At 50.6% G+C, this 16,760-nt stretch overlaps 1 protein-coding gene across 1 annotated transcript in view; it reads left to right on the top strand.

The window, feature by feature from the left end:
* Positions 1-16,760, top strand: part of cacna2d3a (calcium channel, voltage-dependent, alpha 2/delta subunit 3a) — a 1,196,772-nt gene that overhangs the window by 839,855 nt on the left and 340,157 nt on the right. Inside the window, exon 16 of the mRNA XM_086001643.1 lies at positions 14,210-14,284. Coding sequence (XP_085857769.1) covers positions 14,210-14,284 — 75 coding nt within the window. The remainder of the gene's footprint in view (positions 1-14,209; positions 14,285-16,760) is intronic.

The following is a 16,760-nucleotide window of genomic DNA, read 5'->3' as shown; positions in this document are numbered from 1 at the left end:
GGAGTGCTTGGGTTGATGGGCGCTCCTTCCGCTGTTTGTGCTTGGCCTCCACTTGCTCCCGGCGAAGAGACTCGAGGTGTTCGGCACCTTCCCGGATGCTTCTCCTCCACTTTGTGCGGTCTTGGGCCAGGGATTCCCAGGTGTCGGTGGGGATGTTGCACTTTTTCAAGGAGGCTTTGAGGGTGTCCTTGAAGCGTTTCCTCTGCCCACCTGGGGCTCTCTTGTCATGTCGGAGCTCCGAGTAGAGCGCTTGTTTTGGGAGTCTCGTATCGGGCATGCGGACAATGTGGCCCATCCATTGGAGCTGATCAAGCGTGATCAGAGCTTCGATGCTGGGGATGTTGGCCTGAGCGAGAACATTGGCGTTGGTGCGCCTATCCTGCCAATGGATTTGCAGGATCTTGTGGAGGCAGCGTTGGTGGTACCGCTCCAGTGCTTTGAGGTACCTGCTGTACATGGTCCATGTTTCTGAAGCATACAGGAGGGCGGGTATCACTACTGCTCTGTAGACCATGAGCTTGGTGCTGGGTTTGAGGTCCTGGTCTTCAAACACTGTCTTCCTCAGGTGACCGAAGGCTGCACTGGCACACTGAAGGCAGTGTTGGACTTCGTCATCGACGTCTGCCCTTGTTGACAGTAGGCTTCCGTGGTATAGAAAGTGGTCCACGTTGTCCAAGGCCTCATCATGGATTTTGATAATCGGGGGAGCAGTACTGTGTGGCGGAGGCAGGTTGGTAGAGGACCTTTGTCTTACGGATGTTTAGTGTAAGGCCCATGTTCTTGTACGCTTCGGTGAAGGTATTAATGATGGTTTGGAGTTCGGCCTCAGAGTGTGCACAGACGCAAGCGTCGTCTGCATAATGTAATTCGATGACACAGGATGGGACGACCTTGGATCTGGACTGGAAGCGACGGAGGTTGAAGAGTTTCCCGTTTGTTCTGTAGATTAGTTTCACTCCAGTGGGAAGCTTACTGAGGGTGAGATGGAGCATTGCAGCCAGGAAGATCAAGAAGAGCGTTGGTGCAATGACACAGCCTTGCTTGACCCCGGTCCATACGTGAATTGGGTCTGTGATGGATCCGTTGGTCAGGATTATGGCTTGCTCTCCCCCTTCCAAATAAGAGAAATGAGTTCATGTATTCGTGCCAATAGTGCTTCTCCACCATGTTTTAGCGCCTCGGCGGGGATTCCATCTGCTCCTGAGGCCTTGTTGTTCTTCAGTTGTCGGATGGCTTTTTCAACCTCATGCCGGGCTGGGGTTGTGCTGAGGTGGTGGCGGGTAGCATGTTGCGGGATGGAGTTGAGGACACTCGTGTCGAAGACAGAGTCTCGGTTAAGGAGATCTTCAAAGTGCTCCTTCCATCAGGCACTGACTGTCTCTCTGTCCTTGATAAGTACCTCTCCGTTCTTGGCCCACAGTGGGTTAGGACCTTGGGTGCTTGGGCTGTAGGTGATCTTGACTGCGCTAAAGAATCCACGCACATTGTGGTTGTCGGCTAGCTGCTGGATCTCCTGCGCTTTCTCCACACACCATCTGTTCTTTAGGTCGCGAGTTTTTTGTTGGACCTCGGCCTTCAGGCGTCTGTAGAGCTGCTTTCTTGCTCTCGAGTTCTGTTGCTGTTTCCAGATCAGGAATGCCTTGCGCTTGCGGCTTATTAGCTCCTGGATCTCCTGGTCGTTCTCATCGAACCAGTCTTGGTGTTTCCTGGTCGAGTGACTGAGCGTCTCTTCACAGGTGGCCTTGAGTGCAGACCAGGCGCTGTGGACACTCTGGGCTAGAATTTCCCAGGGCCGTGGAGGCGGGAATGGAGGCGTGTGGGGTGTTAAAATCGCGAAATCGGGGGGCACGAACCCATCCCGCCCCCAATCCGCCTCCATGTCCGTTTCCCAGGAGGCGGGTACCCGACCTGTGCTGGGAGTTGCCTCCCCGAGGCGGGAAGGGGATTAGTGCCAATTAACTGCCTGTTAACAGGCAGTTTTTAGCCTAATCCCTATTTTTATCCCTGAAATGTGGGCTGCCCGACGGCTCCAAACCACGCCAAGTTAGCGAGGCGGACCGTTGGGCTGAAGGACTTGGAGGGTTTGAGATGTCCGGTGTTCAGGTGAGTGATGGGTGCATGAGTGCAGAGGTAAGTGTGTTTGGTGTGTGTAAAGTATTTAACTAAGCTTTACTTAACTTTACTTACTAATGCAGGCTTCCTTCCTTCGGGTCTCGGGAGTCCCTCAGCCCACCGGCACAGAAAGCAGAATGGCCGCGAGCTGTCAAAAGCTGCAGCCTCTGCTTTCTGTTCTGGAGAGAACTCTAAATCAGCCTGAGAGGAAGGAATTAACAGAGTACAGATTGTCAGTGTTTGACAGCTTCAAAGAACTGTCAAACGCTGATATTTCAGCTGTCAAAAGCTCTTGACAGATGAAATGTCTGTCTGTGACGTCACCTGTTGCCGGGTGGCCCTTAATTGGCCTGCTGAGCCCGCTCGGCAGGCTCAACAATGTCAATCAAGGGAAAATCGAGTGGGTTGGCCACAACTCGATGGAGGCGGGACTACAACCCCAAAAGTGGGAGTCCCGCCTCCTACTCGCCTCTATTGATAAAATCCAGCCCTCTGTATCTCTGAATCACTGGGAGTCGTCAGGTTCAGTACTGTGACGTTCACCACCACAAAACTATGGCTGCAAAAGCACTCTCAGGCTACAGCCCTTGCAATGGCTTTTGATAACAAAATAATTGCAGGAGCACTTGGAGAGCCACAACCTATAATATTATGCTAGTTCTCTTTTCACAACAGCCAAGTGCAAAATCTATGTGTGTCTGAAAAATAGGGCTCAAACAGTCACAAAAACAGTTCTCTCTACTACCGTACATGGCATAAAAAGAATCTAGGGCTGTCAGATAAACAGTGCCTCTTAGTGTTTAAATATACAGGAAACTCTCGTTTAAACAGCACCTAAATATCCAGAATTCTCTATTAACCGGCAAAATTCATACTCCGAAAACAACACCTCAATAACCGGAAATGTTGCCGAGTCCGAGTCTCCCATGGTGGCCGAGTTAGTCAGTGGGGGTAGTTCTCCAAACTGCCACTACTCGGCTTCTTGGCGCTGTCGGAAGTCCGAACACCTCAATAACAGGAGTCTGACTCTCCCGCGCTGCTGGGAGTACCCAATTACTGTATACTGCACATTTCTTGATTTTTTTATTTTTGTTTGTTAAAAATAGCCTCGGTAGATAACCCTCTCCGTCATCCGGAATTTTTAATCAACCGTCACCATCCCGGTCCCGTCGGTGCCGGATACCAAAGAGTTTCCTGTTTTGGGGGAGAAATTCACTATCGCCCCGTTTGGGGTGCTAATTTTTAAGAGTTTGAAAAGTTAGCACCAGGCGCGAATGATTTCAAACCTTTGCAAAATTCGCCGTTTGCGCTCCAGGAAGATAGTGGAACGCTAAATCAAGCACTCCACTTCCTTCTTGGCGCGCAATCAGCAGCAGGCGGGGCAGAGACTTCAGCAGCACTGCACACTGGGCCGTGCAGCGCTGCTGCGTTCAAAGGCTCCTTCCCTCCCTGAAGGGGAAGGGCCATCGCTGCAGGTTCTGCAATAGAAAAGGTACCTACCTGGACCACCAAGGCAGCCGCGATCCCGCGCGATCAGTCCACCACTCAAGCAGAGCGGCGGACTGATCGATCGCAGGCAGGAATCCGCAAAAAAAACTGGAACAAGAAAGGTAAGTTTTTTTTTTACTAACCTCGACCACCTCGCCTTTAATCATCGCCCCCGAGGTGGCCGGCCACCCGATGCACGCCTCCTGCAGCTGTTGGTGTTTTTGACCGGCGCTGCTGCAGGGGGAGGAAGTTAATTTCGGGTCAGGGCACTACCGGGGCAATGCGCACAGCGATGACGTCACAATCTCCGGGCGAAGGAGATTGGGGCGCAATGCTGAAGCGCCGCCGCAAAACTCCCGCTGAATATGGCGGGAGTCAATGTCAGCGCTGTGCTCAGTCGTAATGCCATTTGCGCCCCGTTAGCGCCCCCGGGGCACCCAATATCGCAAAGGCATCCAATTTCGCCCCAAAGCTTCAATAACTGATTGAAGACAGTTTTATTATATATATTGGATTTCACAAATTAAGGAATACAATGTATAATTAAAGGGTTAAGTATTTTATAATGAAATACAGTATGGACTTGTGACCTTTATTAATCACTAGGACATTAAGAACTACTGCATAATTCCTGCAATTGTTTTTTTTTGCTTCACAGTGACCAATATCCCGTGTCAGAGAGGGTACTTGCATTCAAAGCGACACAAGTCAAACATGTTAACATTCGTTGGTTGATTTAACGACACTCCATTATGTTTAAAGTTAATGTTAAGACTTCTACTACATCGAAAAATATATTTAAATTCATTTTTGTTTGAATAACATTGTACTTATGTCTGAATAAAAATAAAAATGGCAAATGATAGTTCGAAAGTAGGCACAAATAAAATAGGTTTGAGAGCATTTCAGGTGGTAGCTCTTCTGCAAGAAGAAAGATATAACCAGACTGAATGTTGCCTAACCAGTTACTTTTCAGTGTGTACCCTAGGCTACCGGTTTCACAGTAGAGTGTCGATCTATGCCAACACAGCTTCTCCGATAGTAATGTGGCGGATCGCCACCTAAATGGGTGCAATCCACTTTTCCGTCCGTGGACAATAAATCGGGCACCTTGCCTTTAAGAAGCATGCTGCCTTTAAGGCATGACAAAGGAGCGGGCGTCGCCCTCAGTGTGTACACAAAAGCGCGGGCGTCGCCCCATTCTGGTTTCGGTTTTAGCAGAGAGAAGAGCTGGGGCAACCATCTCTCAAGAGAATGTAATAAAAAGCCATGTGTTCCTCAGATTGGTTCGGCCTCCATTCGTGTTCCGCGGCAGCCTCAACATTGGTGACCCCGACGCTCAGAACGTATTCTGAGCACTGCAATGGCGGACACGAACGCAGTTTCCGTGAAACTGCCGGAGTTTTGGGAAAACCAGCCCGAAGCCTGGTTCCTCCAAGCTGAGTCCCGATTCCGGCTGCGACACATCACCACAGATGGGACGAAGTATGACTACCTCGTCGCATCACTCGGTAGCTCCACAGTCACGAAGGTCTGGATAGCGCTGCAGAACTCACCAGAGGAGGGCAAGTATGCACACCTTAAGGCCGCGCTCCTTAAAAAATTTACGACCTCGACATACCAGCGAAACTGCCGCCTCCTCGACCTTCCAGGCCTCGGTGACGCCTCACCGTCAGACCTCCTCTCCCACATGCTCTCACTCACCGACGAGAGCCCACCCGGGTCCCTCTTCCGCACGCTGTTCATCCGCCAGCTACCGCCCAGCGATCGTGGCGTCCGGCCTCACGGACCTAGAAGCCCTGGCCGACGAGGCCGACAAGCTGCTGTCCGCTCACTCCAGCCGCGACGTCGCTCCGGACCTGGCAGCCACAGCCTGGGCACGCCCCTCACCGGCCACCACGCAGCCATGGGGCCCACGGGGCCTTCGCGCCCCACAAACCCGGGCTACTGTTACTACCACGCACGGTTTGGCGCCAGGACACAACGGTGCACACCTCCCTGCTCCTTCAAGCCCGCCCCCGTACCAGCCCCCGCGATGGCCGTGGGCCACGCGGGCTCCCTGCTGTATGTCACGGATGACAAAACCGGCCACCGGTTCCTGTGCGACACTGGAGCTCAGCACAGCATCATCCCGGCCTCCGCCCTCGACATCCAAAAGGGCTAACGAGGACATGCGCTGGCTGCCGCTAACGGCTTGGACATCCGGATGTACGGCACCCGCACAGTCACCCTCGACCTCGCTGGTCGCCGCTACCGATGGGAGTTCATCACTGCCAAGGTACTCTCCCCTCTCATCGGCGCAGATTTCCTGTGCGCCCATGGCCTACTGGTAGACATCCCTCGACACCGCCTCGTGGACATGAACACCATGTCCCCCATCCTGGGCGCCATGGCCCCCCGTCAACCTGCCGACATGGCGTCACAGTGCCACGCCCGGGCCACGGATGACTACTCGGCACTCCTAGCCGAATTCCCGGCCCTCACCAACCCGACCTTCTCCGCGGAGGTCGCCAAACACGGGGTGGAACACTTCATCCCCACCACAGGCCCCCCAGTGTATGCCCACGCCCGCAGGCTGGACCCGGCCAAACTGGAGATCGCGCGGACCGAGTTTGCCACTATGGAACAGCTCGGCATCATCCGCCGCTCCAACAGTCCCTGGGCCTCCCCACTCCACATCGCCCCCAAACCAGGCGGGGGTTGGCGCCCCTGCGGGGATTACCGCCGCCTCAACGACGCCACCACCCCTGATCGGTACCCCGTGCCGCACATTCAGGACTTCTCGGCTAGACTGGCCGGCCGCTCAGTCTTTTCCAAAGTCGACCTGGTGCGCGGCTACCACCAAGTCCCCGTCCACCCCGCGGACGTCCCCAAGACGGCCGTAATCACCCCCTTCGGGCTTTTCGAGTTCCTGCGGATGCCCTTCGGCCTCAAAAACGCGGCCCAGGCATTCCAACGGCTCATGGACTCGGTCCTTTGGGACCTGAAGTTCCTGTTCGTCTACCTGGACGACATCCTGGTAGCCAGTCCCTCCAAGCAGGAACACCTCGAACACCTTCGCATCCTGTTCGGGCGCCTCAGTGACCACGGGCTCATCCTCAGCCCAGCCAAGTGTCAGTTCGGCCTGGACAAGATCGACTTCCTCGGCCACCACATCACCCATGCTGGGGCCATTCCCCTGCCCACCAAGGTGCAGGCCGTCCAGCAATTTCCCCGCCCCACCACCATCAAAGGACTCCAGGAGTTCCTCGGGATGGTGAATTTCTACAACCACTTCATCCCCAAAGCGGCGTCCCTCATGAGGCCCCTGTATGAAGCCCTCCGGGGCAGGAGTGGCAAGTTGGCGGTCGAATGGATGGCAGACGTATCAGCCGCCTTCAACTCCACCAAGACCGCGCTCGCCGACGCCACCCTGCTCGCGCACCCACGGCCCAATGGCAGAGTAGCGCTCACCACGGACGCCTCCAACCACGCGGTCGGCGCCGTGTACGAGCAGTGGGTCAACGGTGCCTGGCAACCACTTGCCTTCTTCAGCCGCCAACTACGCCCCCCGGAGGTCAAGTACAGCACCTTCGACCGCGAGCTCCTCGCGCTGTACCTGGCGGTCCGCCATTTTCGGTTTTTGCTGGAGGGCCACCCCTTCACTGCGTTTGTCGACCACAAACCCCTGACATTCGCAATGGCAAAGACAACCGACCCCTGGTCCGCCAGGCAGCAGCGCCAGCTCGCGGCAGTGTCCGAGTTCACCACGGACATCCAACACGTCTCCGGCCGAGACAACGTGGTAGCCAACTGCCTCTCCCGCCCCGCCATCCACGCCGCACACCTGGCAGTCGACTACGCTCAACTCGCAGCAGACCAGCTCACGGACCCTGATCTGCTCTCCGCACCTACCAACCTACCAGGGCTACGCCTGGCCGACGTCGCCTGCGGCCCGACCGCAGTCACGGTCAAGTGCAACATATCCCTATCTCAACCTCGGCCCGTCGTCCCAGCGTCCTGGCGCCGCCGGGTATTCGAGATTCTCCACAACCTCTCCCACCCCGGCGCCCGCGCATCCATCAAATTGGTAGCCAACCGCTTTGTCTGGCGCGGCCTTCGCAAGGATGTGCGTACTTGGGCCAACTCCTGCCTAGCCTGCCAACGGGCCAAGGTGCAGCAACACACGAAAGCACCCCTCGAGGAGTTCACCGTCCCTTCACGTAGATTCGACCACATCCACGTGGACATCGTCGGGCCCCTGCCGCCGTTGCAAGGCCACACGCACTTGCTGACGATCGTCGACCGCACCACACGCTGGCCCGAGGCAATTCCACTGACCTCTACCACCACCGCCGACATCGCCAGAGCCTTCGTCAGCACCTGGGTCGCACGGTTCGGCGTCCCCTCCGACATGACGTCGGACAGAGGCCCGCAATTTACCTCTGAACTCTGGACCGCCATCGCACGCAATCTCGGGGTGACCATTCACCGCACCACAGCGTACCACCCCCAAGCCAACGGACTGTGTGAGCGGTTCCACAGATCCTTGAAGGCATCTCTTCGAGCCAGCCTCCAGGATGGCACCTGGACCGACCGACTCCCGTGGGTCCTCCTCGGCCTGCGCTCCGCGGTTAAAGAAGACCCCCACGCATCGGCAGCAGAGCTCGTGTACGGCCAGCCGCTGCACATACCCGGCGAGTTCCTGCCCACTGCCACGACACCCTGGTCAGCCGACCAGCAACGCCACGACTTCGCCACACCGGCGCTACAGTTCGCCCCGGTGCCCATTGCCCGGCACGGCGAATCCACCTCACACGTCCCGCTAAGCCTGCACCAGGCACGGTTCGTTTTCGTCCGGCACGACGCCCACCGCGGACCCCTTCAACCCCCATACGACGGGCCCTACAAAGTGCTACAGGCTGGGGACAAATTTTTCGCCCTACAAGTGGGCGACAGGACTGAAAAAGTGTCGGTTGACCGACTCAAGCCAGCACACTCGGAGCCCGGTGAGCAGGTCCCAGTAGCTCGTCCACCGCCACGCGGCCAACCTGCCCTCAAGCCAGTACACCCGGCTGCTCCACGCCCGGCCGTTCCACGTCCACCAGCGTCCTACAAGAGCCACTCCGGCCGGCCCATCAGACTGCCGCACCGTCTCGTCCACACCTCCTAAGCGGATTCTGGGGGGAGCTGTGTGGCGGATCGCCACCTAAACGGGCGCAATCCACTTTTCCGTCCGTGGACAATAAATTGGGCACCTTGCCTTTAAGAAGCATGTTGCCTTTAAGGCATGACAAAGGAGCGGGCGTCGCCCTCAGTGTGTACACAAAAGCGCGGGCGTCGCCCCATTCTGGTTTCGGTTTTAGCAGAGAGAAGAGCTGGGGCAACCATCTCTCAAGAGAATGTAATAAAAAGCCATGTGTTCCTCAGATCGGTTCGGCCTCCATTCGTGTTCCGCGGCAGCCTCAACAGTACATTCGTTTTTCTTTACCTGCAATACTAACCCAATGGGCCCTCTGTTCCCAATGAATCAGTTTGGTGTAACTTGTACTTGAGATGGCATTTTTGAACTCTGAATTCAGTCATGTTTTGTATCACTTGAATCTCAGAATCTTCTAGATATTGGCCCAGAAATTCAGATCGGGGGCTTGCCGCGCGTGCAAGGCCCCGATATGCACTTACCCGACGCGCTGGCCGTTGACCTCCAGGGATGCCTGGAATTCGATTTTGAAAAAGAAGAATCCCGGGCAGCGTATGACGTCACGCCGCCCAGGAGTGCAGCCAGCGCGAAGCCTGTAGCGCGCTGTGCAACTGAGACACGCCCCTTGAGGTCTCAGTTTAACAGGACACGCCCCCAATGTTTCTAACAAGCTGCTAAGCATTTTTACATGCAAAGCAGCAGTTTAAATAGGTTTTTGGAAGTTTTTTGAAGATTTTGGTAACTTTTATAAACTTTTAAAAACGTTTACATTATTTTGAAGAATCTGAAGTAGTTTTAAACAGAATTAAAGCAATTTAAAGACTTTTAAAAGCCCTAAAAGAATTTTTTAAATTCCATTTATTTATTTAGCAATGTCGTCGTCATACGTGTCTTCACACTGTTCCCTTTGGGGAACTGTATGAAGTGGTGGAAGGATTTATGGCCATGATTAACGCTCATTCCGTGACCGTAACCATCTTTGAACCAGCCATTAGGGCAGTTAGTCCTATGGCGGGAGGGTTTTACGGGCTCCCACAAGCTATACAAGGAGGGGGGGCCACCCACACCCACGGACGCAAATATCCCACTGGATGTCAACCCAGAATATAGAGCCGGAGCTCCAACTCCACTTGCCGGGACTGTCTGGAGCGGGGTTCAAAACCCTACCCTGATCTGGCCCAGCAGCGGGGATCCTACCGCTATGCCAAAGGCCCAATCCGATTAGCAACGTGAAATGGCTGGAATGAGCACAATTCACGGCATTAAAAGAACTCACAATTGAACTGATGATGACCTCAGCAATCTCCTCAAGGAGGTGGAGGCGCAGCGCCTGCTCATCATTGGTAATGAGAAGTCAAAGGCGCCGCAAAAAGGGCAGATGATAGCTTGGTCTTTCAAGTGGCAGCATAGGGCTCCAGTCACGGGGAGGGAAAAGGCGCAGGAAACGTATGGGTGTCACCTTTTGTGCGGAGTGGGCCTTTTGCGTAGCAGTAAGCATCCCCGCCGCTGGGCCAGAAGGAGTAGGGTTTCGAACCCCACTCCAGACAGTCCCGGCAAGTGGAGTCGGAGCTCCAACTATAAATTCTGGGTGGACATCCAGCGGGATACTTGCGTCCGTGGGTGTGGGTGGCCCCCCCCCCCTCAGATGGGTTGTGGGAGCCCGTAAAACCCTCACGCCATAGGACTAACCACCCTAATGGCTGGTTCAAAGATGGTTACGGTCACGGAATGAGCGTTAATCACGGCCATAAATCCTTCCACCACTTCATACAGTTCCCGAAAGGGAACAGTGTGAGGATACGTACGACGATGACCTCTTGCGCAATGCACCTCCTTGGACCCTCAGTCACAGATGCGAGGGGGCAAATCGTGCAATTGTTAAATTTTTCATTTTATTGACATGTAAAATGTTGGCCCAGTAATTCCCTTCCAAATGCGCGAGTACGGTCGGGGTACTTACGCGTCTGGCCGGAGGAAATGCCGGTTTTCAGCATGCACAGCGCATGCGGGGAAAACCGGCATTTCCTGTCCTCTGAACGAAGGGGTTCAGAGGCAGAACGCGTGCGACTGCACAGGCAGCGCGTGCACAGTAAAATTCGCCGCTTTCATTCATGCTTTCAGTGAGGTCAAGTCCTTACAACTAACACATGAAAAAAGCATGGGTACAGTTGCTCCAGAGTCTGCGGAGGAAGATATTTCTTATCGTGGAGCTTCTGAAAGTATGTATGTCTGTATATATTCCTTTGCGTGTTATGTATATATTCCTTTACTTATGTGTATGAATGTATTATTTAATTATGACTTTCAGAGAAAGTAACTTATTGGAAAATCATAATTAAAAACATACATTCATACACATAAGTAAAGGAATATAAAACATACATACATATACGTAAAGGAATATATGCGGACATACATACATAATTACTTATTACTGATGAAAAGTTTCTTTCTTAAAAGTGCTGGAAATGTTACATTACTCATTTTAGAACACTCATTTTCACATTCAATTCACACAGCCACAGTTGCTCCTTCTACCTACCGTACTGAAAACCCGTTTAAAAAAAAAAATGTAAACTTTAAAACTTACTTAAAATTTCTTAAAATAACTTCCCTCCCTTTCCCAAACAAAAATATTGCCTTTCAGAAGCTCCACGATAAAATATATCTTCCTCCGCAGCCTTGGAACAACTTTACACATGCTTTTTTCAAGTGTAACTTGTAAGGACTTGCCCTCACTGAATCCATGAATGAAATCGACGAAGTTCACTGCGCAAGCGCTGCCTGTGCAGTCGCACGCGCTGTGCCTCTGAACCCCTTCGTTCAGAGGACTGGAAATGCCGGCGTTCCCCGCATGCGCTGTGCATGCTGAACGCCAGCATTTCCACCGGCCAGATGCGTGAGTACCCAGACCGTACTCACGCATTTGGACCCGAATTTCTGGCCCATTATTACATCCAAACTTTGAATTTAAATCAGACAAACTTGGCATATATTTGAAGCATTTGGTCTGATGTGATATTAACTGAAAAAGCCTTGGGATGCCTGCTACCTCTTGTTTTATGTCTCAGTCAATGGCCGGGATTTTACTAACTTCAGTGGGTCCGGTGTGGGTGATGTTAGTGGCGGGTCACGGCCCCGCTGCTTGCTCCATCCGGCTCTGTGAAATTAATTTCCCTTGATGGGGCCCAGCGCGTTTCCTGGACAATTAGAGGAAGCGGGTCTGGTGACATCATTTGATGCGTCAACAGCCGGTTTCCTTAAAGGGACCATGTCCAAATTGATTTTGACAGTTGTGCTGTCAGTATTCTACAGCATTGAGGTGCTGCAAACACTAACAATGACTGCACAAAGGCACACAGCTGCACCCAGGCTCTCGCATGGAGGTCCTCTTCCCTTCCCATGGGCGGAAGACACTTCCCCAGGAGATCAACACAGCCTGGTTGCACATTGCAGGGAAGGGCACAAGCAGGGGTGTGGTCAGGAGGACCTGGATGCAGTGCTGCAAACATTTCAACGATCTCAGTAGATCATGAAATATTAGTACAAAGCCACATTCAACCTCATCTTGCTGTGCCTCTCATCACATCCCCATCACTCTGCCTTCCGTACCCTACTCCTGCACATCCTTACTCTCACCAACTTACCTTGCACCTCCACCCATCCCTCTCTATCTACAGTATCACTTCCCCATCTTACTAGCCACCCCTCACACTCACCCTCATCCTAGTGCAATCATACCAACTAACAACACACAAGGGTAGGCACTTGGGTGTTTTATGCAATGTTCATGCAAAGTTTCTGTTAATGTGATGTCAAACATTAAAACATTTATTTTCAACACTTTGCACTCTTGGACAGATTTGTGTGCACCTTTTGAAGTGGCTTAATGAGTTGCAGTGAATGGTGAGACATAATGGTACCCCTCACGATGGAGATGAGTGTGAAAGGAAAGGCTTGGGCATTGTGGGGATGCTTTATGGTGTTGGTGTGGGGTGGTGCCAACCTGGCGCATCATGTGGCAGTCAGGGTGTACAGCATCAAGTGAAGTAAATCTGGCCATGGTGAGGCCATCCCTGTTGTGCGGAGAAGGTTGGTGTTGTTGTTGGTGCTGCTGGTGTGCCTGGTGCTGCTGGTGTTGGGGCTGATTGTGGTGGGATTCTTAGGACCAAGGTGAGAGAGTATAAAGGGCACCCATGCTGATGGAATAGATGGCAGGTGAAGTAGAGATGACAAAAGCGATCTGTCAATGGTGAGAGAGGTAATGAGGTCAGACTGAATGGAGACTTGTGTAAAGACTTGCAGCATGGTGAATCTGTTGTGGAAATGCAGTGAGGAAGAGCTTGTGGCTGAGGGAAGATATCTCTGTAAGGTGGGAGCTTTAACTTTACATTTGAAGCTGTCGAGGAATCAGCAGGAGCAATGGCCACTGAACTCCCACCTCAGCTTGACAGACGTGGTCCACGACCAGCGTGGACCCGGTGGGCAAGCTGTCAAATGCAAAAGGTAAGCTGAAAATCACTCTTAAGTGGCTCTGAAGAAGCCACTAATTACCTGAATTGACTCCCCCGCCGCTGCCTGTCGGGTCTGCTCAGCGCTGACAGACCTGACATTGGGAAAGGCGTGTGGCAACGGTTTCACAGTGGCGTCCAGACCCGCTGGAGAGAAAAACCACTTTCCCACCCGATCTACCACCGATCACGCCCGATGACCCCCCGCAAAATTCCGGCCATTGAATTTGTGAGTTCCTGCTTGGCAGGTCAAGTGAAATGTACTATAAAATCAGACCATCCAGCTGAACATAAAGCAGTGTTGTCAATGGTGCAGGCACAGTAACAGGCCTTTGACTGACACAAAATACCACAATACAACAAATCTAATTTAACAAATTGAAATTAATAATAAAAATTACAGCACAAATCAATTCCTCAGAACTGTTCTGGCTCTGCCAGCGTTACTTCAATTGAAGTGTGGGAGAAACCCCGGCTACTTGCGTAAATGGGGATTCCGATGCACTTTCCGGTGAAGTTACGGCGGTGGAGCCAGAGCAGCTTCGAGGAATTCCTCAGCCATAATAGGTTTTCTCATCATCGATATGATTGACGCCCTATTTTGTAAAAGCTGGTAAGTGGTGGCATTTAGCTACTTTTAGTCAACTGAGATTGCGCTGAACGAATACATTTTATAAATGCTGTCTTTTAATAAATTTAAATAGTCATTGTACATGTTGAAATTTGCATCTGGTGTTACAAGAATCGTTTATTAGTTGAAACTGTTGTGATGTCAGTTTTTGTTTTGGAATGTCTGATATCAGTTGTTCCAGTAATATAAAAGCAACAATTTTTAAAGACTAATGTACACGATACTTTATTTCTTCTTCTTATGTAGTAAATTCTGATTGAAGCTTGTTTTACATATTTTTAATTACAGCTAGGCGTTCATGGATATGCTTTTGCAATCACCAACAATGGTTACGTCCTGACACATCCCGATCTGAGACCACTGGTAAGAAACAGTCCTAAAAATCTGCTTAGAATTGGTATAGTATTAGAGTCAATTGTTTGCATAGCTAGTGGCATATTTTATTCTGTTTATATATTTTAGTGAAAAAGCAAACTATGTAATTTTTTGAAAAATCCTCTCCCATTCTCTCTCAATTGACAGTAAGTAGTCTGTGATACTCAGTTTACAACAAGTTAAAGACCAAATTCTTACAACTAAATGAATCGCCAGTCGCTCCCATTGAGGCCAATTTTAACCCTACTCACTCAGCAGAAACCTGGCAGGTGGGCAGTTAAAATTGCCTTGGCTCTTAACTGTCTGAAAGCCGCCAGGATTGCAACATCTGCAAGTTTATCCTGCTCTCCTGAGTAGGCAGCAAGGTCACACATCCGGAGCCAACAGGGTCCTTCTTTACATTTGCATGTTACGGCCCGATGACATCATTGAGACCTGACTGTAATTTTAACTCAGGCCTGAGCGAGGAAGCCACCTGGAGTTGAAATCAGGGCCAATTGATTCTGTTTTACTGTTAACTAATGTATTGAGGTGCACCAATACCAAACTTAGAATATAAATTAGCTATTAATGCTTGTGGATTTTGATAAATATTTGCTTGGAATTCCTGTCACTGGCCCAGTTCAGCTGTCGGCGCGCTGTGCTTGCCTGATCCAGCGGCGTAGTTAGTTCGATGTGCCGGCTGGGATCAGGTGAGCACTGGGCAGCCAATCAGGGGAGGGAAAACTTCATTCATGAGTTTGATAGTAAGAATTATCAAACTCATGAAAACTACGGGTGCCCAAAACACTACTTAAACTTTAAATAAAATTTTAAAAAACATCCCACTAATTAAATGAACTATAAATAACTTTAAAAAACTATTTTAAACAATTATTCAAATTTTTGAAAAAAATAATTTTTTTTAAAATCGGGTCTAAAAATACACTTGACTTACTGTAAAGTCCTTAAAAACAATAAAGCTGTGGAAAAAATGTTATAATTTAAAATAATAGACCACTTACCTTAAAGAATCAAGTCCTTACATAAAAGTTGAGGCCCTTACACACGGGCAAACCTGTAAAAAAGAAGGAAGTTCAACGCATGCGCGCAGAGTCCTGCGCGCACGCGTTGGACATCTGAACCCCTTGGAGGAAATGCCAGTTTCCCGCGCATGCACTGTGCATGCAAGAAACCGGCACTTCCATCGGGTCCACGCGTGAGTACCCCGTCTTTACTCACGCGTTGGGACCCGAAGTACTGGGCCAATGTGCTAGATTTGGTACAGAAATGCAATTCTAACATTGAAAAGGTTGCCTGCAAACATTCATATTTTAACTTCCAACAAAGCAGTAGTGCATTTGATATAATTTGATGGCCAGGGAATAAATAGAGTTATAGAACAGGAGTGTAAAAAGATGGCTAACAATAAAGTGAGAGGAACTGCTATTAAAAATGAGTTAAACTGCCTGTACAGCAATACACAGTGTCCGTAATAAAATAGGGGAACTGGAACCAATAATACATTGCGAGGAACTAGACATAGTAGGGATTACTGAAACATGGCTATAGAAAAGTCACGACTGGGAATTAAATATTGCAGGTTATAACATATTTAGAAAAGATAGAGAAGGAATAATGGGAGGTGGAGTAGCTGTACTTATTAGGGATAACATAATGACAGTAGAAAAAAGTGAAGCTGGTATCAGCAAGACAAAAATAGAATCCATGTGGATAGAGATAAAAGATAATAAAGGATCAATTACACTACTGTAATAGGTGTAGTCTACAGACCACCTAATAGTGGAAGGGAGATGGAGGAAGAAATATGCAAACAAATTAGGGAAATGAGTAAAAAACATAGAATAATAATCATGGGGATTTCAACTACCCCGATATTAATTGGCCAGAAGAGGTAGGTAAAGGGGATAAGGGAATGGAGTTCCTACAATGTGTACAGGACTCCTTTCTAACCCAATATGTAAGAAGCCCAACAAGGGAGGCTTCGCTATTGGATCTAGTAATGGGGAATGAATCAGAGCAGATAAGAGAAGTAAAAGTAGGGGAACATCTGGGCAATAGTGACCATCACATAATATGCTTTAAGATAATAATTGAGAAGGACATAAGTATGACAAAGACCAGGGTAATAGATTGGAGAAAAGCTGATTTTGCTGGGCTCAGATTAGAACTTGGGAAAATAAAATGGACAACAATATTGGCAAACAATGATGTAGAAAAGTACAGGAAACTCTTTTTTATCCGGCACCGACGGGACCGGTGTGGTGCCGGTTGATCAAAAAGTCCGAATTACAGAGAGGCATACTTACTAAGGTATGAGAGCCCTGTACATGGCCACAGATCCAGGCATCCCTGTTGCATGGCAACAGGTGCAGGAACCCCGGTTACACGGCCACAGATCCAGGCGTCCCTGTTGCATGGCAACAGGTGCAGGAACCCCAGTTACACGGCCACAGATCCAGGA

The sequence above is a fragment of the Somniosus microcephalus genome, chromosome 11 (assembly GCF_052327205.1).
Source record: "Somniosus microcephalus isolate GS21.2 chromosome 11, FLI_Smic_1.0, whole genome shotgun sequence".
NCBI lineage: Eukaryota > Metazoa > Chordata > Chondrichthyes > Squaliformes > Somniosidae > Somniosus > Somniosus microcephalus.
The sequence above is the reverse complement of the archived record's forward strand: the minus strand, read 5'-3'. Positions and strand labels throughout refer to the sequence as shown.